Source organism: Anomalospiza imberbis, chromosome Z (assembly GCF_031753505.1).
Source record: "Anomalospiza imberbis isolate Cuckoo-Finch-1a 21T00152 chromosome Z, ASM3175350v1, whole genome shotgun sequence".
NCBI classification, from domain to species: Eukaryota; Metazoa; Chordata; class Aves; order Passeriformes; family Viduidae; genus Anomalospiza; species Anomalospiza imberbis.
Genome location: NC_089721.1, coordinates 13,562,395 through 13,588,247, shown reverse-complemented (window position 1 = coordinate 13,588,247; position 25,853 = coordinate 13,562,395). Strand labels below are relative to the sequence as shown.

At 37.1% G+C, this 25,853-nt stretch overlaps 1 protein-coding gene across 3 annotated transcripts in view; it reads right to left on the bottom strand.

The window, feature by feature from the left end:
* NNT (nicotinamide nucleotide transhydrogenase) overlaps positions 1-25,853 on the bottom strand; it is a 42,453-nt gene that overhangs the window by 4,136 nt on the left and 12,464 nt on the right. For all 3 annotated transcript variants that reach the window (XM_068175817.1, XM_068175816.1, XM_068175818.1), the window contains 14 exons: positions 25,354-25,487; positions 23,436-23,627; positions 22,349-22,502; positions 21,288-21,449; positions 20,405-20,515; positions 19,518-19,663; positions 17,782-17,977; positions 16,974-17,207; positions 15,001-15,161; positions 13,874-14,053; positions 9,782-9,941; positions 8,346-8,427; positions 849-967; positions 27-142 (listed from right to left, as the gene is read on the bottom strand). In XM_068175817.1, the coding sequence (XP_068031918.1) occupies positions 27-142; positions 849-967; positions 8,346-8,427; positions 9,782-9,941; positions 13,874-14,053; positions 15,001-15,161; positions 16,974-17,207; positions 17,782-17,977; positions 19,518-19,663; positions 20,405-20,515; positions 21,288-21,449; positions 22,349-22,502; positions 23,436-23,627; positions 25,354-25,487 (2,147 nt within the window). The remainder of the gene's footprint in view (positions 1-26; positions 143-848; positions 968-8,345; positions 8,428-9,781; positions 9,942-13,873; positions 14,054-15,000; positions 15,162-16,973; positions 17,208-17,781; positions 17,978-19,517; positions 19,664-20,404; positions 20,516-21,287; positions 21,450-22,348; positions 22,503-23,435; positions 23,628-25,353; positions 25,488-25,853) is intronic.

The following is a 25,853-nucleotide window of genomic DNA, read 5'->3' as shown; positions in this document are numbered from 1 at the left end:
TGATAATTCAATTCTGTTAATCTCACCTGCTTGGACTTCCAGACCTCAAGAACCGGCATTCCAGCTATGATAGAGTTTGGATCTTCCTGAGCTGCTGAATTAACTGTATCATTTGCACCAATTACAAGGACCAAGTCAGTTTCTGCAGCAAGACAAAGAAAAGAACACTGATGAAAAATTATCTGAAATCAAAAGCCTGAGGCTGATGCACATTCTAGGCAGAAAGACCCCTAATGGTTAAGCATGCACACAAGTATTTTACAAACTTCTCAGCCAAATTTTATGTGAGAGTTCAAATGTGCTGCCAGCTACCTCTAACAAACTACACACATCCACAATCCAATTCCAAGGGACTCATTAGACCACCCTGCCACACAAAATTTAAAACCTTTTGACATTTAAATGTGGTTGAATACACACATCACTTTCAAATTTTTTTTTTGCCTGGCTTTTCTTTTGAATGTTCTTCTGAAAAACCTTTAGCAGCAACCTTCTGCCTTTTAAATGAATAAGTAAAAAAGCAAGAAATTGCCAGTACAATGCAGTACATGACAGGGTCAAGTCATCCACAATACCTGAGGCTAAAAAAGTAATAAGAATTTTCCTCTGCAAGGATGGGGCAGTAACAGAGATAAAAAAGATACAGCATTTGCCATTTACTTCACAGCTACAAGCAATTTAAAAAAAAAAGCTCCACCTACCTTCCCCCCTCAAAAAAAAACTCTTGTCCTCTACAAAGAGAAACTGAATGGCTTGACTTCTTTACTTTCTATTGTTAAAATCCCTGTGCAGTGCAAGAACAGAATCAAATAAATCATCCAATCTACTGGAATGGCTTATGTGCTAACCTGGGAAGTCTTCATTGATTTCATCCATTTCCAGTACAATATCATAGGGAACGCCAGCCTCTGCTAGCAGTACGTTCAGCTGACCAGGCATACGGCCAGCCACAGGGTGAATACCAAACCTAAAAGGGAAGAAACCCCATTAATAAGTCTGGACTGCTGCATTTTACACATTTAAATTGTCACCTGTGACTTAGAAGGCTGAGAAGTTCTTAAGTATAAACACAAATGGCAATTAAAAAATGAAACTGTTAAACTTTAACAGTGCAGCTTCCAAGCAGTACCATATTTCAAAACTTGTGACAGATTCTTTTGGACTTTTACAAATGATCCTTTTAACTCCAAAACTACCATCCACATATATGTTTTTCAGGTCCTTTGCATCACTGAAAACACCACAGACTAAACAAAATTGCCATGAAAAAGGCAAAAGACCATGCCATCTTTCTCAAGCAAAACTACTCCTAGACCTAGAGATGCCCTTAGCAAATGACTTTATTGACTCAGAAAACACTTGTATGAACACTTTCAATCCAACAGAAAAATTAACAGCACAAGACTTCAAGCACAAGACAATGCCTTGCTGAATTAGGTTAACATGCCACTTCCTTCTCGGGATTGAAACCTTAAGAGGAAATGAAAAGGGGACAAAAAAAAGGATGGGGAGTGAAAAGGTATAGAGCTAAGACACTGTAACAGTTTAAGCATAAACATTTTTAAGTGTTTTCAGAACAGCTTAAAAACAACTTAGAGAGAATACACTCATGAGTTACTAAAACCTCGGACAGACCAACAGGGCGGCACCTGGGGTGCTCAGACATGTATGCAGTTCCCTAAGAGTAAAAACCTGAAAAAGCCAGAATGGAGATGTTAAACAGGTTTAGCTGCAACCACCAAAGACATATTTGGTTAGAAGCAAATCTGTTTCCTGTTGGCACTCTTCTGATCATCTACTGGCCCTTACAAGCAAGGCATACCCATGCCTACTGTCCTGTGCACTTTCTGTCTTTCCATCTCCAAAGCTATCACCAGATGGAATGCTGACTCACACACACCAGAAGCGCCTCAGATTAACATTGTATGGGGCTGAAGATATTGTTTAATTCAGAAGTCTACAGATACTTTGGAAGAGAAGAAAAATAGTCAAGAAAAAGGTTGTATTTTTGAATTCTTGGATTTTGGAAGAGAATTTTCTGAACAGAAATCCAAGTAAGCCAGGAATTAAATGAAAGCAACTCAGAATTCTTCAGAAAGGAATTACTAATAAATCAACTTGCCATGACATATGGATTGTCATATACTTCTATTTTCAGCTCCACTGCTATGGGAATGACTGACGGACCACAAGTCACAGTCCAATCAACACAGATCACTTGTGAATTGAAGACTGTATAAATACATCCTTAAATGGGCAACTGAGCACTCCATCATCAAGGCAACATTAATACAATAAAACATGAGACAATTGGAACTCCAGCAAGAAAATTAAGGACATATGATTCATCCACATAATACTAGATATAGTAAAACTTTAAGCTCTAGGTAGAAGAGTAGGAAAAAAGCTAGTTTTAAAATTAATGCTTTTAAAGAAGAACAGGAATAGATTGTATTCAGCTAGTAAACATTTGGGACCCTATTGCAAAGGCTAATACCTAAAATCAGAAGGAGAGCAAACATACAGCACAAATTCCTAACAGCTTATGTTTCACACCACTCACTCAGTAACACAAGCCATGTGTAGTACTGCAGATAGATCTTAAGTATACCAAATTTGATCACTAACAGTACAGTAGGAGAACTCTTATTCTGAAGTACCCTTGAGAAAACTCATCACTCCTCTGGCAGTGAAAATAGATTTTCCAACAAAATTCTATTTTGTGTCTAATAAAATTATTTGAGTGCCTTTGTGACCAAAGCTGCTTTGGCAATACACAAAACAAAATACTCGTGAGGTTTCTATTAAGTACTATATACATATACAATCTTATTTCAAGGGCTGGAAAGCCAAAATTTAAGCTGCCAAGAGAATGAATTTCACCTTTGACTTCGCCATTCCTGGCAAGAGGCAAGGAAAGAAGAAAGGGACAAATTATCTTCATACAGGAAGAGTTATGGCAGGAAGCATCAGTAGTTAAGAGACTTCTGACAGACTCTGCTTGAAACCACATACTGTGTATTCAAAAAGTTTGAGAAAGCTGCTCATACAAAAGCTTTTTTGGACAAATATTGAAGTGACTCCCAAAAGTCTGTTTCTAAGAGTCTGTTAACCAAATATGACAGTAGCTTGCCAGTACTACTCAAAATTGGATGTGCAAGAATGTAAAAAAGAATAATTTTAAATTCTAGCTTCTCTAAGACTCTCATTATGTCAAAAGGTAACATTTGCACATCTCTGGAGTGAAATCATCCTATCCAAAAGAAACCAGGATTCAGAACTCGGGTAACTATGCAAAATAGATACCTAAAATCCTTGATGGCTCGTAACGCGTCTAACAAAAGCAGCAATCTTTGCCTCCAACTCCTAACAGCAGCAGTTCTTCAAGGCCATGTGCATTGCAGCAGGAATATTTTGTTACATATGCTGTCTCAGATGTTCATAACATGAACTTCATTCATATTCAAAAATTTAACATAAATTATTTTAAAAGGGAAACATGTTTTATGGCAAATTTCTTTCAAGTGAAAAATTTCAAAGTTTCTTTGATATTCTTTTGCCATCAGCAATGCAGAAACTCCCTTAGGTTGGTTGGTTTGTTTATAAATCAAGAAGAAATCTTAAACCACAACACATCGTCACAGTCATGTTGCGTATAACTTGAAACATTATTCTGGTATTTCACTGAAACACAGAACTCAACAAGAATTTTTTCTTTTGACCCTGACAACATAATGTGGGGCTTGCTTACCACCAACAGTTGTCAAATACTGAAGTAAGTGTACATCACCTTGCTACTCACACTTCACAGGTAAACAGCTTGAGGCAAGCATATTCAACTCTTAACCAGCCTCTACTGAATACTTTTAAGTATTATAAAGACAACACAGCACACAAGTTTACGTTTTGAACTTTTTAAAGTAATACAAAAAGTGCAGCATTTTATTTTAAATTTAGACTAAATATCTAAAACTCCTGACATACACATATCTAGCACTTTCAGCACAGAAAACACTTCATCTGAAGTTGGGGGGATAGAAAGGACTGAAGGTGGCCAAAGTAGTACAAAGTCAGTAATATCAAAAAGACAGCTATAGCATGAAAAATGACTGAAAAATCTCAGAATAGTAATTACTTTTCATACAGCTCATAAAATCAGTATCTACCTTTATTACAGCTGACTAAATAACATTTTTATAATCAATACAGAAAGAGCTGGCTCACAAGAGCAGCACCTAATTCAGTACAGAGGTGTTTCAAGATCACTTCATCAATGTGTTCATCAATGTGAAGAATGGGTTCTTGCCATTATACCAAAGTTGGGCAGAGCAAAGTAACATCTGCCTGGTGCCTAATTTAGCTTACTCAACACTTTAAATGTTGTATTTGCCCGAGGGTTTTGCTTCACTTACACCTCTGCACAGCTCATTCACTTTATTTAGACACCTCTCTGCAGCTCTGTTTTAAGTACAAACAACAATCCATTATTCTAGGTAATGGGAAGTGAAAAAAAGCCACCAACAAACTAGATGACCAGAGAAGTACATCATTCAAGTATTTCACAGCTTGAATCCTGCTATGTAACAGTTGCAGTGCAGGATGACTCAGAGTATAATGTTTATCACACATATGGATACCTGTAGGTTACAGGCATCAACACACAGAGCTAGACCAGCTAGCTTAGACCTACTCTTATGCTGAAGGCAACACACGCCCCCAGAACCAGTCCTATGGCACGGATCAAGCTCAATGGCTCTGCTGCAGTCATATCAATTAAATTTAAATTAAGTTAGACAGCTAAATTACACATACTTAAATAAGGGCTGATACTGGCTCCCTATTTCCAACCACTATGGTTTATTACAGCAGGGGGAAGATGCAGATGGATCTTAGCTCTGTGCACAATTACAGCTGCATCCTTGCAGAAGCCATCAGGCACTGCAGGGTTTGCAAGCTCTAACTACAGCAATAAAGCACTGGAGCTAAACAGACCTGTTGGACTCCAGCTATCCCTTCATCTGCAGCATTAATAATTCAGAACCCACACCCCAAAGTTGATTACAACAAAACAAGAACTGACACACAGGTAAACAGTTTGTGTTTTTGTGCGGTGTATAACTCAGCTTCCCAGAAACCTGTACCAGCACACATTGTTCTTATACTGCCTATCATCATTGACAGTATCTTCCATCTTGCATGTGAGCTACGCAGCCTATTAAGGCTGCTTGGGAAAGCATCTTAACAGCTCATCCTTTAAAATTCTTCTAGATTTTCTGTTAGAGCCACAAGACATGATGGCTTTAAACTGATACCATAAACAGTTGTAGGTAATCAGTCTTATTTATTAATTTGCAGATAAATGTGTAACTGATACTCATGCACATGTTCTATTACTTTCAAGAAATTAAAGAGTGGAGAAAAAATCAGAAACACTAAACACGTTTGATTACAGTTCAACCACTAAGGTATCAATAAAGAAAAACTTAAAACCACAGGTACAATACTAAATCAATGCTACCGTATTTTCAAAAATGTAGAAAACTGTTGTTTTCATGTGTTCAAAAGTAATTACATTCTCCAGCATCAAAAGACAGAAATCCAAGTCCTTCAAGATATCTACTTTTTAAAAAGTTAAAAAAAACCCAAACCAGAACGCTAACTTCCTAGCAACTATTTTGAAAGGCTGTTAAAGAGGCAATATGCATGTCTCTCAACTATGAATTCCCAGAAAATCAACTTATTAACTATGTAATTATTAAGAAAGTCTACACAATGCATAATTTTAAGAATCCTTCCATACCAAAGTGCATTTTTCTTATCAAGAACATCTTACTATTCAGGAGAACAAAACATGCTGATAGAAAATGTCTCAAGAAAATCATAATGTGGTAAAAACTAAGACAGTTAACTGGATGTGAATATGGAGAGCATCAACACCCTTGCATATATGAGAACATACAGTTTTAGACTGCAATTATGTTTCTATATAGAAAATTACTACAGACTATAGTTTTATTATATAGAAAAAATCAGAATTTCACAACTAGGGTTCAACAAACAACATAACATGTGGCTGATGAACTTTAGTAAGGCAGGAACTTTCAACAATTTACTTACTTCTAACTTTGCAGAAATACAACACCACTTGTAGAACAGCCATTTCCTCTCCAAGGCCAATAGATTCAGGGGGCTATGGGATTTAGCCTATAAAAAGTTTTGTTGTTTATCCATCCATGACAAGGGAAAGCTATACTCAAGGCTCAGTAATATCCAGCTTTCTCTGTGACTTTACTAATGCATTAAAGATGTGATCTGCTGCAAGACCATCTCAAGTGAGCAATGACGTTAGCTATGCAACTGAGTAACTAAAACAGTCTAAAGTTTCCAAAATCTCTCCTGTATTTCTAAATTTAAATCCTAGTCAAAGGTTATGCATCATGTTATATAATCTGTGGTCTTCAATGAGAATGTTATGGCTATAGGCAAAGAAAATTAAAACAACAGCTTCTCTGGATCAGTGGTGAGCCATGAAACAAAAAACCAGACCATATGACAGTCGCAATTTTTCTTGGCACACGATGGGTATTACAGACTGATGCAATCCTGTGTCCATGCTGGCAGCCCTCCACAGCGTGTGTGAGAGTGTCACTACATCTGGATGGTGACTGCATTAGGGTCCCGAGGCATTCCAGGCCTACTGAAACCAGAGGACAACAGCTGCACTCAATGAACACCATGGGAGCTCAGCAAAGTGATGAAAGGCCTGAATTACCACAAACTGTAAATACAGATTTATTTCATTAAAATACTAGGTAACCACTGCAGCGATCCCTTCCTGAAATTGATTCATTTCAAGTATAAGCCATTTATTTCAAGGACTCATTCACTTTTCTCCCCTGCAAAGCCAACATAAAAGGCAAAAACAATCTTTTTTTTTTTTTCTTTCACCAAGGTTGGTCAAAAAAGAGCTAACCCCCCACAGAAGCACTGAAAGGAAAGCCAGAAGTATACAAGACTGTCATCGCATTAACCATGAAAGGGTTTTTTTGTTGCAAAACTAAGGCGTCCTCAAATGTGATCTGAACACACACAGAGCTGCTGCTAAACATGGAGAAACAAGGTGTCAAGACTGCTCCAGGAAACAAACACACTTCCACACACCCTCATTTCTCATGTATGCACAAATAAATCCATCCATAAAGCAATTTTATATGCAAAGTTGCAAAATCCTGGTTAAATACTAACAAGTTATTGCTGCTAAACCCTAGAACTCTACTGTTATCCAACACAATACTGTAATATGCTGCAAAAGCTTACATGCAACTTTTTAATACGGTTGGAAAAGTAGTGGAAGAAGAAAAACAAAACCAAAAAGCCCTAATTACTAGAGGACTGATTCCAAAGGGAAGTCACCATCTAATTGAAATAAACATATGGAAATCAGAGAATGAGTCTGGTTAACCAGCATCAGCCAAAATGCCATGAAATGAAAACTAAGCCTCGATTGATTTTTAAATATTAAGTTATCATAATTAGAAAACAAGCAAAATTTCAAACAATCAGCAAGAAAGACATTATGTTTGCTTTCCAGTACTTTCAGATTCTATAAGGTCTACAGAAAAACTGAAGGAGGAAAGGATTGAGGCCAATACTGGAAACCTAAGAATTCTCTGTTTTTTGGATCAGCACTCCAGCAGAATAAATTCATGAGACTGGAGACATGCACACCCATAATCCTTTCATGAGATGCTCAAAAAACTCTAATAGCAGCCTTGCCTGCAACAGCAAAATCTTACAGGAACCCCGTAAGTGTAGGTGTAAGTTGCTTAATGGTTTGGAGTATCTGCCATAAGCGGAGAGACTGAAAACTGGGATTCTTCTGCATGCAGAAGAGAAGGATCAAGGGAATCTTATCGATGTGTATAAATACAGATGGAGGGCAATAAAAAAGATAGAGCCAGATTCTTCTTAATGGTATCCAGGGAATGGGCAAGAGGCAAAAGCTGCAAATTGCAACACAGAAAGAAACAGTTTTACCCTAAGGATAAGGACTGAACATCATAAGAAACTACCCAAAAGAGGCTGTCAGTCTCCATCTCTGGAGACAAGATATTCAAAATCCAATTGGACAAGATTCTAGACAGCTTCTCCAGTTGATTCTGGTCTGAGCAAGGGGGATGGATGAACTACACAATCTCCAGAGACATCTTTAACTTTGTTATTCTGTGCCTCTGTCAATGCTGAAGAAAACGTTAAACCAAAACTAAGACTTTTTAGGGGTTTTAATGGAATGAAAAAACCAAACCAAACCACCTGTAATACTTTTCATCAAGGAAAGCACTTACCTGACATTTTTCCCTTGTTCTCTCAACATCTTTACCAGATCAGCTATTGGGTACTGAGCTTTTGCTGCACACAAACCATAACCTGAAAGAATTTTAAAATTTTAACCTATTTTCCTGTTTTAGTGCAGAAAGACTAGTTGCAGACAATAAGTGTACCTACCACACAAAGAAATGCTCTCATAATTAAAAATAAATGAAAGAAATTTAAAAAACACACATCAGATTCTCATACATTGCCAGCCTGACCACTCTGATTGATCTCTTTTTTGATCCCCTGACCACTTATAGGGCAGTGATTTGACCAGTCAAACAACAAAAGCACTTATTTCACCTTCACAAAAAGACATATTACTTTCTCTACCAGAAAAGGATTTTCAAGTAGGTATTTTGAAAAATTGATAAAAGGGCAACTGTCAGGTTATTTCACAATCAATATCCTCAACAGTATTTCAATCTGCATAATGCAAATCTAGTAGCTGGATGTGGCTTTTAGCAGCAAATAATTTTTTCAGTCTCTCTGAGCTAATTCATCAGAGCAACTATAGTCAGGAGAAAAATAAAAAGCATATATTATTAATGTACTCAAGATCTGACCACAGGAAAAAGAGCCAAACTCCTTATAGATGACAGCAAGCTTCCTTAGAAACAAAGGTAGCTTCCCAAATTAGAACCCTACCTCACTGATGGTCTCTTTAAAGTTGAAGCAAAGTGAAAGATAACTTTGTATTTTAGCATTCTTCACATTCCAGTGCTAAAATGAGTTTAACCTGATAGTCATGCCATTCAGTTGAAGGAGAAGTCTTGAACTGTCCCCTACCTGAGTTTTCCTTTCAGGGAACGTACTACTAAACAACATTAACAGCCAATATAATCATTTCAGACAATTCAGGTTTTGGTTTTCAGGTTGGGTTTTTTAACTTTAATTACAGTATTTATATTAACTAAAATTTGGATGGGGTTTTTTGGCCTTTCTTTTTCATAAACCAATGTAGAATTGAGCAAGTACATGAGAAGTGTAAACAAAACCCTGTCTTTCAGGATTTAACAGACCTGTTGGTACAATTGGTACCACTGGTACTACAGTTGTGCTTGGAAATTCAGTTAATTTTGTGTACAGCTGTTGTGGTGGAAGCCTAATTTACAAAAGATACTCTTTGTTCTGAAGAATTTAAAATGGAAATAAAAAGAACAAACTTTGAGGACACATACACAAAGAAAAATGAAGTGGCACGCATCTCTGCACAGGTGAATGATACCTGACCAGGGAACAAAAACAAATCACATGGACCCAGTCAAGATTTGATATGCTGCTGCCATGCTGCAACCTCTTTGCTGCTACCTTTTTTTGGTTTGTTCTGTGTTTTTGTTTGGTTGGGGTATTTTTTTTTTAATTACATCCTCTGAACATCTTGCTGTATAAGTCAAGAGAGTCTTACCTGGAGTAATAATTATACTATTGGCTTCTTTTATAATTTCAACTGCATTGTCCACATTGATTTCTGTGTGAGTTCCAGTAATTTCCATGGGTTTCCCACCAGCTGTTGATGCAGTGCCATAGCCCCCAAGAATCACATTTGCAAGGGAACGGTTCATAGCCTAAAAGACAGGATGGTTTTGATTATATAAAGATGAAATCCAAAAATAAAGGTGAGAGTCCACAAAGAAAAATTCTGGAAAATATTTCTGAAAAGATTAAATATTTATAAATTTAAATATTAAATATTTATAAATAATATATATTTTCCTGACAATAGTCTTTATAAGGTGGTTTTGCCTTCTTATAATCCAAAGCCTCTTAAAACAGGCTCTTTAAAACAGTTTACCGCAGCCATCACCAAACATAAGCTTTGAACACATTATATTACACATGCAGTGGGAGAGCGCCAATATTTCTCCAAAACAAAGAACAAAACTATGCAAATAGCAAATACTGGTCTCTTTTTGTTCTTAAAAGGGAAGAATATGATAGAATGATTGTTTGATGACAGAGTTTCTAAAAATTTTTTTACATTGGTATATACACACACATTTTTGCAAGATACTTTCCATAGTTTTTAACCAATTCAACATGTAAGCACAGCACTGCTCCATGACAGCGTGGAATCCACAAAGCTCTTACAGGTAGTACTGAAGCAAAACTGCTACAGCAACAAGAAAGGAAAACACAAAAGCAGCTAATCAGCCACACAAAACCAGCCACATTGTAAAGAACTGAAGGGGGCCATTGACTTACTAGCTGCCCAAAGGAAAACAAGAGATTTTAACTAGAATGTTTAAGAGGAGAACACACCCTAAAAATCTGGCTCCATTAGACACATAGCCAGGAAAAGCCATTGGCTAAATGCTTTCTTTGGCACATCTACTTGTGACTGTGGTCACAAAGCAATATCTGTCAATAACTAAAAAATAGGCAAAACTTGTAACTGCAGGGGATAAAAAACTTTAGAAGCAGGAAAGGAAGAGGATAAAATGCTTCTTTAATTACACATATGAGTCATACATCTTCTGTATTAGCTGAGAAACCACAACAAAATTTAGAAATGGATCTGGAGAGACACAAATATAAGTAGGAAGAAGCACAAAATTGTGCTTCCAGATGTCCATTCTCCACTGACATTTCAAATCATGCAGTTCCCCAGGTATTTTGCTATAGCCTCAGAAGATGTGCCATTCTTTGAAATTTATTATCTAGCAACTAAGCAGAATGATGATGTTAGAACATCTGTTTTTCCTGGTAAATCATCACTGTTTCAGATACTGTAAGGAATGCACACAAACACAGTGAAATCAGCATCTTTTACTGTCTGCAGCACCCAGTAGTTCACATACCCTAAGAACACACTGCCTTTGGCATCTATCTCAATATTATAGCAGCTGTGTCAGGTAAGACAGCCTACACAGAAGAAAACCCTCTGCAGATGTTGCACATGCCAAGCTTACAGGAAGCAAAGCATACCTAAACCAAAAGACAACAGACCAAGTCAAAGAGGGAAAAAAGAAGATAAAATATTATTAGAAATCTGAGAATCGGCTAAAAGAAAGCATGACATTGAATGACCCTTGCCCGGCTCTGCTGAAAAGAGCCAAGAACTTCCAAGAGAAAATGTGGAAGGCGCAGAAGAGCCAAGACCTTATCAAGCAATCATTAACCAACATAGCTGGAATGGTGTGACAGCTCTTCTGTAGCCTCTTCCACCTTTTTTACCACCACAGACCACAAATACAGAGGTAAAAGGGCAAGCTTCATCACTCACTGATAATCCAACAAGTTGCAAAAAACTCTTTGTGCTGTGCATAGACAAGTAACAACAATGGTCATGAGCTTACATTCCAGGGAAAATCAAATACCTGAATCCTGAAAACTGCAAGTGCTTCCACTGTGCCCACAGAAACTTCACAGCTAGTACACAAGAATGGCCAGCATACAATTTATAAGACTAACACATCTGAAGAAGATGTATTGTGTTGGTGTCTTACACGAGTCACAATACACAGGATAAGCAAACAGTACAGGCCTTTGCTTCTTGAAGTTAAATTCTCTGTCCTTAACTCACTTATCAACTGAAGCTTTAAGAGATTAGCTGGACTGCCTTTGGATAACTAAGCTACAGTTTTATCACAAAAATTACTTGAAAAATGTTGCAAAAATAGGGTTTCAACTATTAAGATTTTCTCACAAATTTTTTAAGATTTTCTCACCTTTTTACCTGTGCTAGGTAAGTATCAATAAATATACTAGTTTTGACAGAAATCATACTAAAAAGTAGGGGGAAAAACCAAACCAAAACAAAAAAAAAAAAAAAAGCTAACAAAAGCAAACAAACAAACAAAAAAAAAAAAAAAAAAAAAGACCAAAAAAAAAAATAAAAAATAGGAAGAGGAAACATTTGCTTCATTAGCACAGGTTGAAACACCAAGAGCAGAATTTTTTTGAAACTCTTGAGCATTTCCTTCTCCTGAAATGCAGCTTCAAGACAATGATACTGAATCCCCTGATTATAGCTATGCTTTTAAAAGTAATGATTTCCATTAAAGGAAGTAAAGTAGAAAAGAAAAATTCTGGGCTAAGAGCATGTTATTCTGCTTACTGCGCAGAAATCATACAAAATCATTTTCATTTTACTGGTTGATAAACTTCAGTTATCTAAGCTTATATAAAGCAGCACAAGATTTCTAGACACTATCTCAAAAACTAAACTTCCTGTAATCTGAGAAATATTGAGGAAAGCCACTCTGTCACTGCCTAAATATTTTGCTAACTACTCCCCCAGGCTTCCTATTTACCTAGGTTCCTCCAACCAACTCGGTATTTAAAAACTCTCATATGAGTGCTAAGAGAGGTGAGCAATATTAAGAAAGGAATGAGACAGTAAAAGAAAAATGAAGGTATAGATAAATTACTGGTAAATACATACCAAACAGTTCAGATTTTCCCTAAGGTTTACAAGAATTTGATCCTTAAAGAACCGAGTTTTCATACGTGTGTTATCCATAAGCACTATTTTCCACTGATATGGACTAAATTCCTGAATGTACACAACTAAATATATGAGCTACATAATTTGATTTCCTTTTGATTAGGAGACATAAAATGTTCAAGAAAGAACAAGATTCTTTGCAATTCATTCCCAGAATTGTTCATTTGAACTCACTTTCATGTAGCTGCACAAGAATACCTTTTTAAGCTTTTCTGAAATTCTTCCTCAAGAATGATGAAAAAGAATGATACTGAACATTCCTAACATGGTAACAATACTATTTATCAGTGAAGATGAAGTAAAAGATGACTGCCAGAGCTGACCAGAGGAAAACATCAGACAGGAGAACAGTGGTACCAATTGCACAAGAGCACAAGGGCAGAAATGAAGCACAATAGAGAATGAGAAAGCTGGCACCTGTAGCACTGCAAACAGTTTTCTTTAAACCATTACCTCTTCATCTTTGAATATAAGACTTCCATACAAATGTTCCAGAGAAAAGGAGGTCATTACTAATAACACAATACAACTCTCACACCAAGATGAAGCTCAAGCTTGATGACACACAGGCGCATCAGCACTGAACTCGTGCAGGCCTGCTGCCACCCCGTGGTACTCCAAAATAGCTGCTCTGAAGAAAAGGGCACACGTTTCTGCACTCCAAAAACCAAACTGTAAATCACTGGCTAACCAACGAACACATTTCTTAAAGTATCTCCTGCTACATATTAAATCTAGCTTAAATCTAACCACATTTCAGAAGCTGTATGACTGGAAAAGAAATAGCTGACCACAAGTAATCATACTTCCTTGAGCCCAGATCCAAATCCTTAATGCTTAAGTCAATGCAAGTGCTTTTCTCAGTTTTGAGATGTCTCTCACCCAATCAAAGAAAAATGACTGACATCCAGTCCAACAGTTTCAATCAAGAATTTTCTAGTCTATAAGCATTTAACAGTTTGAGATCCAATGGCTTATCTTCCTAAACACATGGTTAAGTAAGTTTTTTCATTACTCAGCAAACCAGCAGAGTTTCTCTTGACATCTTACCACACACATGATGTAAGAGAGGATGGCCCCAGAGGAGCCGATGAGTGCACCAACAATGGTCAGCAAGTTGTTGTTCAGGAGAAAGCCCTCGGCACACAAAGCCCATCCAGAGTAACTGTTCAGGACAGTAATAACTACAGGCATGTCAGCACCTCCAATAGCTGCTGTTAAAGTGACACCCTGGAGAAGGAAAGAAAATACTTCACATCAGCAATGACTAAGGAGAACACCCAGAAAAGACACACAGCCTGCAGCACTGAAAAATAAATATAGAATCATAGAATGGTTTGTGTTGGAAGGGACCTCAAAGATCAGCCAGTTCCAACTGCCCTGCCTTGGGCAGGGATATTACCAATTAAGTCATGTTGTTCAGGGTCCCATCCAACCTGGTCTTGGACACTTCCAGGAATGGGGCATCCACAACCTTTCTAAGCAACTATCAAGTTACTAAGAGGCTATTCAAGTATTGTCAGTGTAGGTATTCAGGATGAGGATTGGACTTACCAAATCTGTCTTTTCAGAGAGGACAGAAAGGTACCCATACACATGCTCTGCTTAGCACCATAAACATGCTCTGCTTAGCACCATAAACATGCTCTGCTTAGTCACATTTTTTTACTTGCAAAAATTATCCTACTAGCTCCATGGAACTATTCATACCGTTAAGGCATTCATATTGAACGGTCTTTGCAAGACTCAGTTTACAGAATGGCAATATTCAAGGTAAATTTTGCAACACTGGCATTCACTGGTGTAAATGAATGGCAGAAGTTACACATGGAAGTCATCTTCAATCATAATAATCTGTAAATCCAGATCTCTTTTAGGTATTTTAGGGATTAACTTTCTTAAAGGTCTTCTCAAATATCACTCTGTCATATAAAAAACTTCATTAATCAATAGCTGCAAAAGTATAAAAATGCATTCCAGTTCTCTGGAACAGTTCTGGTTTACAGCTAGATCTAGAAAAGTCAATTGCTACTTGTTACTGCAAGTTACCACACAGGCAGGCACCATGCCCACTGTGACTCAGGATGGTAAATATAATGCATAAAGAGGAAACTTGCAAAACTGGAGAATAAACTCCTTGTGTAACTTGTTTCACTTTCTACAATTCCTCAGCTTACCATTATGGCTGAGAGTGCTGACACAGAACCCAGGCAAGTAATTCCTGTGGTGTAAGAAGGATCAATCATGTAGGGAACCATCCCACCAATGCTAGCAACCAGCAATCCTGCATTCAATGCGTGTCGACCAGGCAAGAGCAGAGGGGCAGAATTCAGGATACCTGCAATCAAACATTCTCAGACATGAACATTCAAGGAAGCATGTTGCTTACCTTCAGAGAAGACTGAATAACTCAGCGAAAGAAAAATTAAAAAAAAAAAAAAGGGAGGGGTAGAAAATAAAACAAGTTAGTTGAAGCTTAGATCTTCTGCTGACTCAGAACTGCAAGACAATCAAACCTCCTCTAGATTCTCAAATACTCTTCTTTAAACTCTATCTACTTCCTAATTTCACTGAAGTGCTCCAGGAAAGTTAGAAATTTTTTTTTCCTTTTGAAAAGCCTTTATATTTTTCCTTCAACAAAGTCCTTCCACATTGTCTCCAGGTCTTTGTATGTTGAATATGACACACAGTAGAAAGAAGCTTTTAGCTGGAACTAGGATTATCTCAGTCTCTCAAAAACAGTGTGCTTAAAAAAACATGACTACACAGATAACACCAAGTACGAAACACTCCTGCTTTCAAATGCATTAATTTCACAACTACCCTCAGTCACACGGAACTCCCACAGCTTCCCCCATCTGCAGAAACTTGAGGGGAAAAGGCAGTTCAGTATTAGTGTGATTCAGTTCAAAAAGACAGTCACACTTATTTCACATTTATTTCATATTAGAGTTTTTTTTTCAAACCACATGACAAAGAGTTGAAACAATGCAAGTTTCCCAGTAATTATTTACATCAGATATAACAGTGTCTCATTTAAATTTGAGAAAAAAATTTATTTTAAAATTCATTTTAATGTAATTTCATTTCATTAATTTTAATTTTCTCATAAAAATTTGAGAAAAGTTGAATTCAAGGGAAAAAATGAACTGATGGTGTCAGCCAGAGGAGTCAAAGTGTGTGACTTACTACCCTTTTCCATACCATAAGATCAGTAGTTCACTAGTATAGACAAGCTTCGTATTTCATACCACGACAATATGAAAATGTAAGGGAGAAAAAATTAAACAGAAATAGGAAAGCAGGCTCAAACAGGCAGTGAAGTTCACCAGGGACATGCGCACAAATCACTGAGGGGGTAAAAATGGAGAGAAAAAAAAAACTGAGAAATAAATTAATAACTGCTTAGCAGAGATACATCAGAAATACATACTACTGACAAATCCTTCAAAAGATTATTAGAGAAGACAGCTTTCCATCCTTGTCGTATTTCCTCCTTCAATGGCTGGTCTCACAAACACTGAAGAAAATAAACAGATGTTTCCCAAAGGAACTATTGCAAAGTTAACAACAGGATTAGTAATAGGAAGCTCTCAGCCTGAAATTCTAAGTACAAGTATTACCTCAGCTTCTCAAAAGCTCTGTGCTTAGAAAACCAAAAATAAATGCATTAAAGAAACCTTCACATGCATAAGAATCAGGAATTAGTGAGCATTTAACTTAGAAAGCATATTTGCTAAAACACCAAGAGGCATGGAACATGGAGTCTGCACAGCAGGTAAAATAGACAGTGAACTGAATAGTTTAAAGTGAGGCAGCCTCAATATTGCAGGCTGCCTAACTTAATGCAGTGTAAAGCAAAAAATCCTAGAAGTATTACTAATGTCTTAACACCAAAGCAACACTTTTTTCTAGACAAGATGAATAGTAATAATATGCTAAAGCACTGAAGACAACCTTTCATAACTAAAGCTGTACACAAATTAAATAGAAACAAAAAAGCATACTTGCAAAAATTAAACATATAAACTTTTACCTGGTCCAAAATACAGTGTTTCTTTCCAATTACATAGCAGTCTAAAAGTAGAGCTAAATCTCAGGGGAAGGAAAATCTTTTAACAGATATTTAATTCTGAATAGAAGGTCTCACCTTGCAGTTTTCCATACGCAACAAGAGAGCCACTGAATGTCACTCCACCAATGTATGTGCCAAGGTATGCCACAATCTTGGTGAGGTTTGCAGCAGGATCAGTGGTGAAGTGAGGATATTCAATCATGTACTCTGCTACACAGGTGAGCACAGCAGCCAAACCGACCAAACTGTGGAAAGCAGCCACTAGCTGAGGCAGATCTGTAATCTGGATGCGTTTAGCGATTGTCAGACCTATTGAGAGTTGAAGACAGAAGGGAAGTCTTAGAAAATACAGCCCACCTGTTCACCTAGAAATTAGTACAGGATGGTTCAGTGTGCAATGATTACACATACACAAGTCTGTTCCAACTAGAATTTGCTATGGCATTGAACTGAAGGTTGCACCTGTGCATCGTGAAAAATAGAAAGATTAAAGCATATTATATGCTGAGAAGCTTCATTAAATATTGAGAAATTCATTGTTTTCTGTGACAAAGGCACAGTAAAAGAGAGAATTTAGCAGTATTTGGTCAGGAACTGAACAGAAGTATGAAGCTGGGCAAGATCATTTACCTCTGGACAAAAGTTTCCCTATCAGAGATGATGTGGTCCCATTTTTCAGTCAGCCTATTCCTTACCACATTGTGAAGCATTAATAAAAGCCCTGAAAGTTACGATAATTTGTTCACACATTTGCCAAATAATTTTGCACAAACCACAAATGTCAGTTAGTCAATTCACCTGCGAGCTATACAGTATTTTACCTATATACAGGTTGCATATATGCATGCATGGAACACAGATTGTTAGTTCATCATATGCATACCTATGGTTCCACCAAGTGCCATTGCACCTGACATCTGTGCCAACAATTCAGGCGAGGGATTAAGGCTTCCAAGAGTTGCGGCCAAACCTCCTGCGACACCAATCATACCCAAAGCATTTCCAAGACGAGCTGTTCCTTGGGTAGACAAACCAGCTAGGGCACCAACACAGCACAGTCCTGAGCCCAAATACATCACCTTTAAAATAAGAAAAACCATCAGGATGAAGTAGTGACAAATTGCATTTCTATAAAAACATCTCTGACAATTACACAAAATAGCTGATTTCTCCAGAATGTGTGTTAAGTCACAATTCTTATTTGAAGTCGAGAAACTGTCATACAGGATGAGTTTTTGGCCAATTAAAATGTGATATCTATAAAGTTTTTCTGTCACTTGATGATCCTTTTCTACCCGTAGAAAGAATATTAACTAGAGCCAAACCAATTTTCCACATCATTCAGAAGCAATCTTTCCTTTATCACAAACCCAAAACTATATGGTCCTATTCATTATAGGAATAGTTTCAGAATTTGTTTATGGCAAATTTGAACTAAGAAACAGTTCAGATAGTTCTGAACTACCAGCAAGAGTATGGCCAGAAGGAGTAAAACTGTGATCATTCCCCTGTAGCCAGCACTGGAGAGGCCACACCTTGAATCCTCTATCCAGTTTTGGACCCCCACTCCAATAAAGATACTGAAGCAAGTCCAGAGAAGGGCAACAGAGCTGTGAAGCATCTGGAGCACAAGTCTGATGAGGAAGGAGTTGGGGCTGTTCAGTCTGGAGAAAAGGAAGATCAGTGAAGACTTTGTTACTCTCTACAACTCCTCAAAATGAGATTGTAGCCAGGTGGGAATTGGTCTCATCTTCCAGGTAACAAGTGAGAGGACAAGAGGAAATAACCTCAAGTTGCTCGTGATGGATGTTATATTAGATATCAGGACTTTTTTTTTTCCGTGGAAAGCATGGTCAAACCTTGGAACAGGCTGCCCAGGAAAGTGGAGTCACCATCCCTGGAAGTGTTTGAAAAACTTGTGGATGTGGTCCTGGAGGACGTGGTCCAGTGGTGACCATGGTGGTGGTGCAAGGCTGACAGCTGAACTTGATCTTAAAGGTCTTTTCCTACATTAATGATTCTGTGGCATTCTATAACTGTTGCTTGCAAAAAGTATAAACAAACATACACGAACTGAGCTATATATGTCCAGATAATTGGCAAAACACAAATACATTACAAGCCCCTGCCATAACAGTATGTTTGGATTCACTTTTTCCAAATGTACAAGGCAATATAGATTGATTTTTCTTACTATTAAAACAAATGTAAACAAAAGTTTACTATAAAAGGTGTCATAGATAAAATCCCTCTATATCCCTCTATGCTGAAAACTGATCCCATCCTTTTTTAACTGTCATGCCAATTTGAACTTTCAGAAACATTTAAAACAAAGACTGATTTCTGTAGTTACTGTATTATTTAGACTGCGGTTTAGGAAAACAGTCCAATAAATAAAAGTACTGCTATGTTAACACAAAACCAAACAATAACAGAGCTTTTGAAGTATGTTAGCTACGTAACTGCAAGCTTACAGTGGATCAGCTTCAGATTGGCCTTGTGGGAACATGCAGCTGATGAAAAGACCTTGGATTATTTGTTATTTACCCCTTAACAAAACAGGCATGAAGAAACATAACACTGAGCACTGGGCTAAGACCCATGAAGTTATCTTCTTACTTGTTCAATGTTATAACCACCGCTGAGAGCAGCTGCATAGCCTCCTACAAATACACCACCAGGGAGCAGGTACAAGTAGTTGTACTCAGGAGGGTCTGTGGGACGTTTGAACATATCCAGCATTCTCTGTGTAACTAAAAAACCACCTGAACAAAGTAAAGGAACAATCTTAAAAAAATAAAATCTGAAATCAAGCACATTCCAACTTATAAGAGAAATATTTAGTAATACCATATTACCACACAATTTAGCAACTAATAAAGCTAGTAACCTAGAAAACTATCAGGAAACAAAGGTATAATCAGGGTTAGATCTTGCTGTCTCTTTTAGCCTATGGAAGAAATTCAGAAGAAAAGGAGGACTTGCTCTGGGCTCCATACTCTACACTGACTGTAGCATATGGCTTAGTTTATGAGTGTGTTCTTTTACCCATCTGCTCTAGTAGAAGCAGTATTTCTAAGTCACCTAATGCTCACTTTATTGTCTTTTTATTATTGAAGTTGGGACTTCTGAAGCTCAAGGAAACAGAATTTTGTTCTATGCCACGAGTATGTATTTCAAGGAGGAAAATTAATACAAGTACAAATCCTTTACAACTACCCTCTTGGGTTATACGGGAAATATATTGTATATAATCACCACCCAAAATAATGAAAGGAAAATGCACATTTAAATAATTCCTAAAAGAGGTTACTCCACAGGCTATGCAAAATACCTATAATAACTACTGTGAAAATTGGAGGGCTAATGGCTTTTTATTCATAAATGCTCTCAGATTCTAGTCTCAGACTAGTATTTCTGGAATTATACAATTAAAGAACTAGAAGAAATTTAAAAATTACACTAGTACTTGAAGTTATCATTGGGAGAAAAGCTAACATTCATACCTGCAATATTGACTGAAGATATAAAGGCTGAAAGCACTGCTAGGCTTTGGGAAATATTTTGAGGGAGATAGTGGCCTCCCATCAGTACCAGCCCACCAACTGCAGTCAGACCTATTTAAAAGAGAAAAAAAGTGTTACTGGAAAAGGTTACTGTGTAACCTTAAAAGGCTCTATACCTATTGGAAGTTTCCTTTCAACTGCTGGACACATACCAGTCAATTCAATTTTGATCCCCACTTCACACATTAATGTTTAAAAGAAGACTACCACAGTCTTTTTCAGGAATACAGACATGTTTCAAAGAAAAAAAAAAAGAGTATATGAATGTAGTTTTAAAGAAGTGCCTCAAGCAAAGAGTTAGCCAAGTACTTGTTCAATAAAGGAATTTTTTTTATAATAACCAAAGTAGATCACTTGTGACCTTCCACATATAGCCAAACACAGATACATAAAATCCTACTTATAAGAATTATGAATTTTATGGGTAATTTAGGATTTGTTTTATTTTTTCCCCTGTCTCAAAACACATAGTTTGAGGAGATGAATAGAAGAATGCAAAAAATAGAAAAGATAAGTTGTTTTCAGGGCAATCTTTTGAAGAGATGGGAGGAAAGATGTAGTCTACAAAAAAAGACTGCATCACTCCAAGTAAATCTAACTTTTAAGTAAATAGGTCAAGTGTAAAAATTACTTGTGAAAATTATAAGGATACAGCATCACATTGGCCTTTCTTTTGAAAAATCATACCCTCAAAAATACATTGTTTCAGGCGTCCTTGCTATTTATGAAAGTAAACTCAAACATGCACAGCAGTACTAATTCAGGTAGAAGAAGTTGTTCCTACTTCAAGTAGAAAACAAGCAGCTGTGTGACAGCCACTTACCTGAGATAGCATTAGTCACAGACATGAGTGGCGAGTGCAGAGCAGGAGTCACACCCCATACTGTGTGGTACCCCACTATTCCAGAGAGGCCAAACGTCGTCACCATTTGTGTGAAAGCAGCATTAGGTGCTACAATGCCCAGCCCCAACATACCAGCTAAACCTAGAAGGAAAGCACATGAAAACTCTAACTTTCCAATGGCTTCTTACATTTAAACTGTGTAAAACAGGAGCCTAGAACTGACACAAAAGCAAAATGGAATTCTCTGCATGGATGAGTTTCAAAATCAGGGTGATAATCTTTTCAAATACACAAAGTTCTTTCAGTGCTAATCTTTCCTTTGTAACAGAAAATAAAGCCATAAATATAATCCACACATATTTGTTACGCATGGACACAACGCAGCAAAGATAGGTTTCTACACCAACACTGAATCCTGTCACTCTCCTGTTCTATAGAAAAAAATGTAGAAGTCACAATTATGTTGAGATATGGCTTGGGTGTATCAAAGCATATGTATGAAGAACAGGAATTAAAATTAAGACTACTGAATTCATTAATTACTTCATGCAAAAGTTCTGATGCACTGAGAGTAACAAATGAAATTAAGAGCCAATATGTATTTGTCAAAGCAAAGTCTTATTTCCAATACTTCAGTAGACTGTGTCCACTTAAGTCTCACACAATGCAGTAAAATCTGAAGAAAGCAAAGACATTGAACTGATTCTGCTGCAAAGTATGGGCACAGTCCCTGGCAGGAGTCCTTCAGAATTTAAAGCATTTTACTAATATTTAAGTAGAGTTAAACACATATATATGCAGAGAATCAGCACTTGTTGAAATATCAAATACTTTTGGTAAAATTTCAGAAGTTTTATTTTCCCTCTGAAGCAACTCTTACACTATGCTGATTTTGCACCAGGATACACCAGCCCATCAACTGCTCTCCCAAACAGCTATTCAATTGAATGAGTTAGATGATGGGTCATTCAAAAGTATTAGTACTTAGAATTAGTGTGAGAAGTACTCTACACTATTCTCCAGCTATGGAAGTTGCCCACCTGCTGTGTACACAGATGCAGTAGTCATGGTTTTTCTAAAAGGTGTAATAGTAGCTGCTTTTTCTGCTTCCAGCTCTGCTACAGTCTTCTGCTTCACTGGCGCTCCCTGAGGAATGTTATTTGGTGGAGGTGCTGGGAAAATCACTTTGCCATCCTGACAAGAGATATTTACAGTTATGCCTAACATGGCAGATGCTTAATACTTAGAGAAGCCTTTTCTTCTTAATCAGGCAATTCAGGCAAGTGCTAACATCCTACAGCCATGCTCAGGAACAGGCTCTTTTTCTGCATCAGCAGAAGTTTGCATGGCATGACCAAGTTAATCATACTGGCTTACACATTCTTCAGACAAGATCTGATATTAGTGTCCAAGAGTTCCTGGTGAAGAGACAGCACAAGGCTCCAGAGCAAAAACAAGAGAAAAGCAAAGAGATAAAGTTCCTTAAGTGGAAAACATCTATACAAAATAAAACTAACCCTTGGAAATAACAAAATCTGCTACAGATGTGAACTGTAATCATAGTCTTTCCAGACCTCAGATAGGAACAATTGATGATATCCCACATTTCTTGTTAATTTTCAGGCCTTTGTGGAGCTATCAGCACTGAGTTGTACACACCACTTCAATGGTCTGGGAGAGCTGAAGTATATGCCATGAGTTTTTATTTTATTATTTTCTGATAAAGCTTCAAGTATTTTGCATGTTCTAGTTTCACCGTTTTTTATCTTATAAAAGGAACACTTTTTTTTTTCCTTAAAAAAGGAAGAATGTTTTTCTGGAAGAATGTTTTGGTCTGGTAAAGCCTCAAATATGTTTTCAGTAGCTATGTTTTTTTCTCATGAAACAGACAAACTTTATTTTTTTCCTATTTTTCATTAGTAAATACATTAGATTTAACCTTGACAAGATACTAAAAAGAAACAGAGGAATTTTCATCTGAATAAACTCACAGTTATCCACACACTCCACCAAGCCACCTCTGAAGTCTGTTGACATGCAGTATCTCTGAATGCATTTTGAAGAAACAGAAATGATAAATGTTAGGTCTGTACTCACAAATTAAAAATAGAGTATTTACTGGCTTACCTTCATTACTACAGTTCCTCTAATAACATGATCTAGAGTCCCATAGTCAAAGTCATCTTTTGGATCAAAGTAGAAGTTTTCTTTGTCAGGACTAATAGCTTTTAGAAGTTTGATAATATTATTAGAATACAGGGTACTGGCCTGAGTAGCCATTCTGCTAGGCAGATCTGTGTACCCAATGTGTGTAACACCCTGAAAAAAAATCCAAATAAAATAATAAGGATTTGTACAATCTCTGAAAAAGCATAATCTCTTCCAGTATATCCTTTTGGAAATACCTATTCAAACTGTATCACTTTTCTCAGTTTATAACCCCAACTAAATTGGCTACCTGCAGCTCTGACACTACTAATTCAGGGACAGATCACAATAGCTACAAAATCCAACATGATCAAATCCAACACCTTAAACTCTATAAGCAACAAGACTTCACATAGAGGAAGACATATTGATGCAAGAGCTTGCCCTTTCAAAATCCTACATTCTCTCAGAACCTAAATTCTTTAAGCAATCAGGTAACAGATTAATCTGCCTAATGCTTGGCATCTTCTCAGTTTTTCTGGAAGGCATGCACTGGAGACAAGTTTCGGTATGCCAGTGGAGTGAAGGCAGCTCCCTCAGAGCTCTGCAAGAGATGTGTCTGAGTTCATATGAACGTAAAAATGTAACCTAATATATCCTCACTGCTTAAAGAACTAATGAGAACTAAAGGATATCAGGCTTTAGGAAGGAATGGGAAGCTAAGGCTGGCACACACTCTAGATGTTCAAAAGAAGGCTTGTGTTAAAACACTGCTCCCACAACTTGCAGCTAAGATACATACATGCTTCCAGAACTCTGGCTTCCTAATGCAATGCTCTGGCACAATCCTAATAGTTCTGATATTTTCCATAACACAGAGCCAGAACACTAAATCCCGGGGTAATATTCCTCTGACTAAAAGTGTTCCATATAAACCCTTCATGCAAGTATCTGCTTACTTGTCTTCTACATTCTCTAGTTTCAGGTTTTAAGTAATGACATCAAAAGCCCTAGAAAGCCACAAAGACAAGTGCAACATGTGATTCTTTGATATATACAAACAGAATTCTGCTTATGTCAATGACAACCATGGCAGCAGTGTCCCACAGGCAAATAAAGGTATTACATCCTTGCATTACCAAATTACTGCCTAGGAAATCTGCTACTATAAATCTCATCACCCAGATTGTTGTAATTGTTAGCAGACTTCCTATAAGTACCAAAAACAAAACCCAAAAAGCAGAAAGACAAGTTCTCAACTGAGCAAATGAACACTGAAGCAAAACCAAAGTAGTTCAGTCCAGACCAAAACTGCTTTAAGGAACCAATTTATGCTACATCTAGTTTGGGTTTCAAATGCTTTGGATGATCTATGGGAGACACACTCATGTTGTTGAAGATAAAGAAAAGCAAAGCCAGCACCCTCCTGAAGCTGAAATAGTACTGAGCAAGCCAGAGACTTTGTACTGAAGTAAACACTGAGAGTCTGAACCTGCTTAGCTTTGCCTATGACAGGAAATGTTAACCTCATGGGAGGTGATAAGCAAATCAAAGAACCTATTGCTACTGCTGTGTTTTTTAGATAGACCAAGAAATAGATATCAAATCCCACCTTCAACTCAGAAGAGACAAACACTGGACTTGGAAGTTTAATTAGCAAGAATTCTGTAATATCTATTAACAACCAAATTAACACAATACAAAGGTGTTAGTTTCTTTAGAAATATTCATTTTTTTTAATTTAAATAGTGACCAAATGCAAATCTAAAGGATTACTTTCAGCCCAAAGCAGCTGAAAGATTGTTGAAAATTCAGGTGCTTCTTTTCAGCATATAGTTTACAAAACTCCATGGAAGTTCAGGTGAACTGAGAATGAATTGCAGATTAAAATGCTCACCTTATGAACATACATTTCTCCAGGCTTTGTAGTCTCAATATTTCCTCCTGCTTCTGCAGCTAAATCCACAACAACTGAACCTTCCTTCATTGATTCAATCATATCTTTCTTAAACAAGATTGGGGCTTTTTTTCCTGACAAAACAAGGCATAGTAAGTTAAACACAAAATATAGCTTTCTATCTGTTGAACTCAGAGATGACTTCTCCTCTTTGCTGTATATATATGCTTTAATTTTGTAAGCAAAATTTTCAAGTACTTGGTACCTACGATAAAAAGGGTTTTTTTAATAACAACAGAAGTGCTAGAACATCCTGCTGCAAAAGCATACAAGAAAGTTATGCATAGTAGTCTTCCAAAGATTAGTCCAATTCTGCCAGCAAACTGACAATCTTAACATCCAATCTTACAATTCCAGCCATAAGGAGAACAAAAAATGCCACCACATTGCAAGCTAATAAAATACAGACATTGTGCAACATGAAGCACTAAAATCTAAGC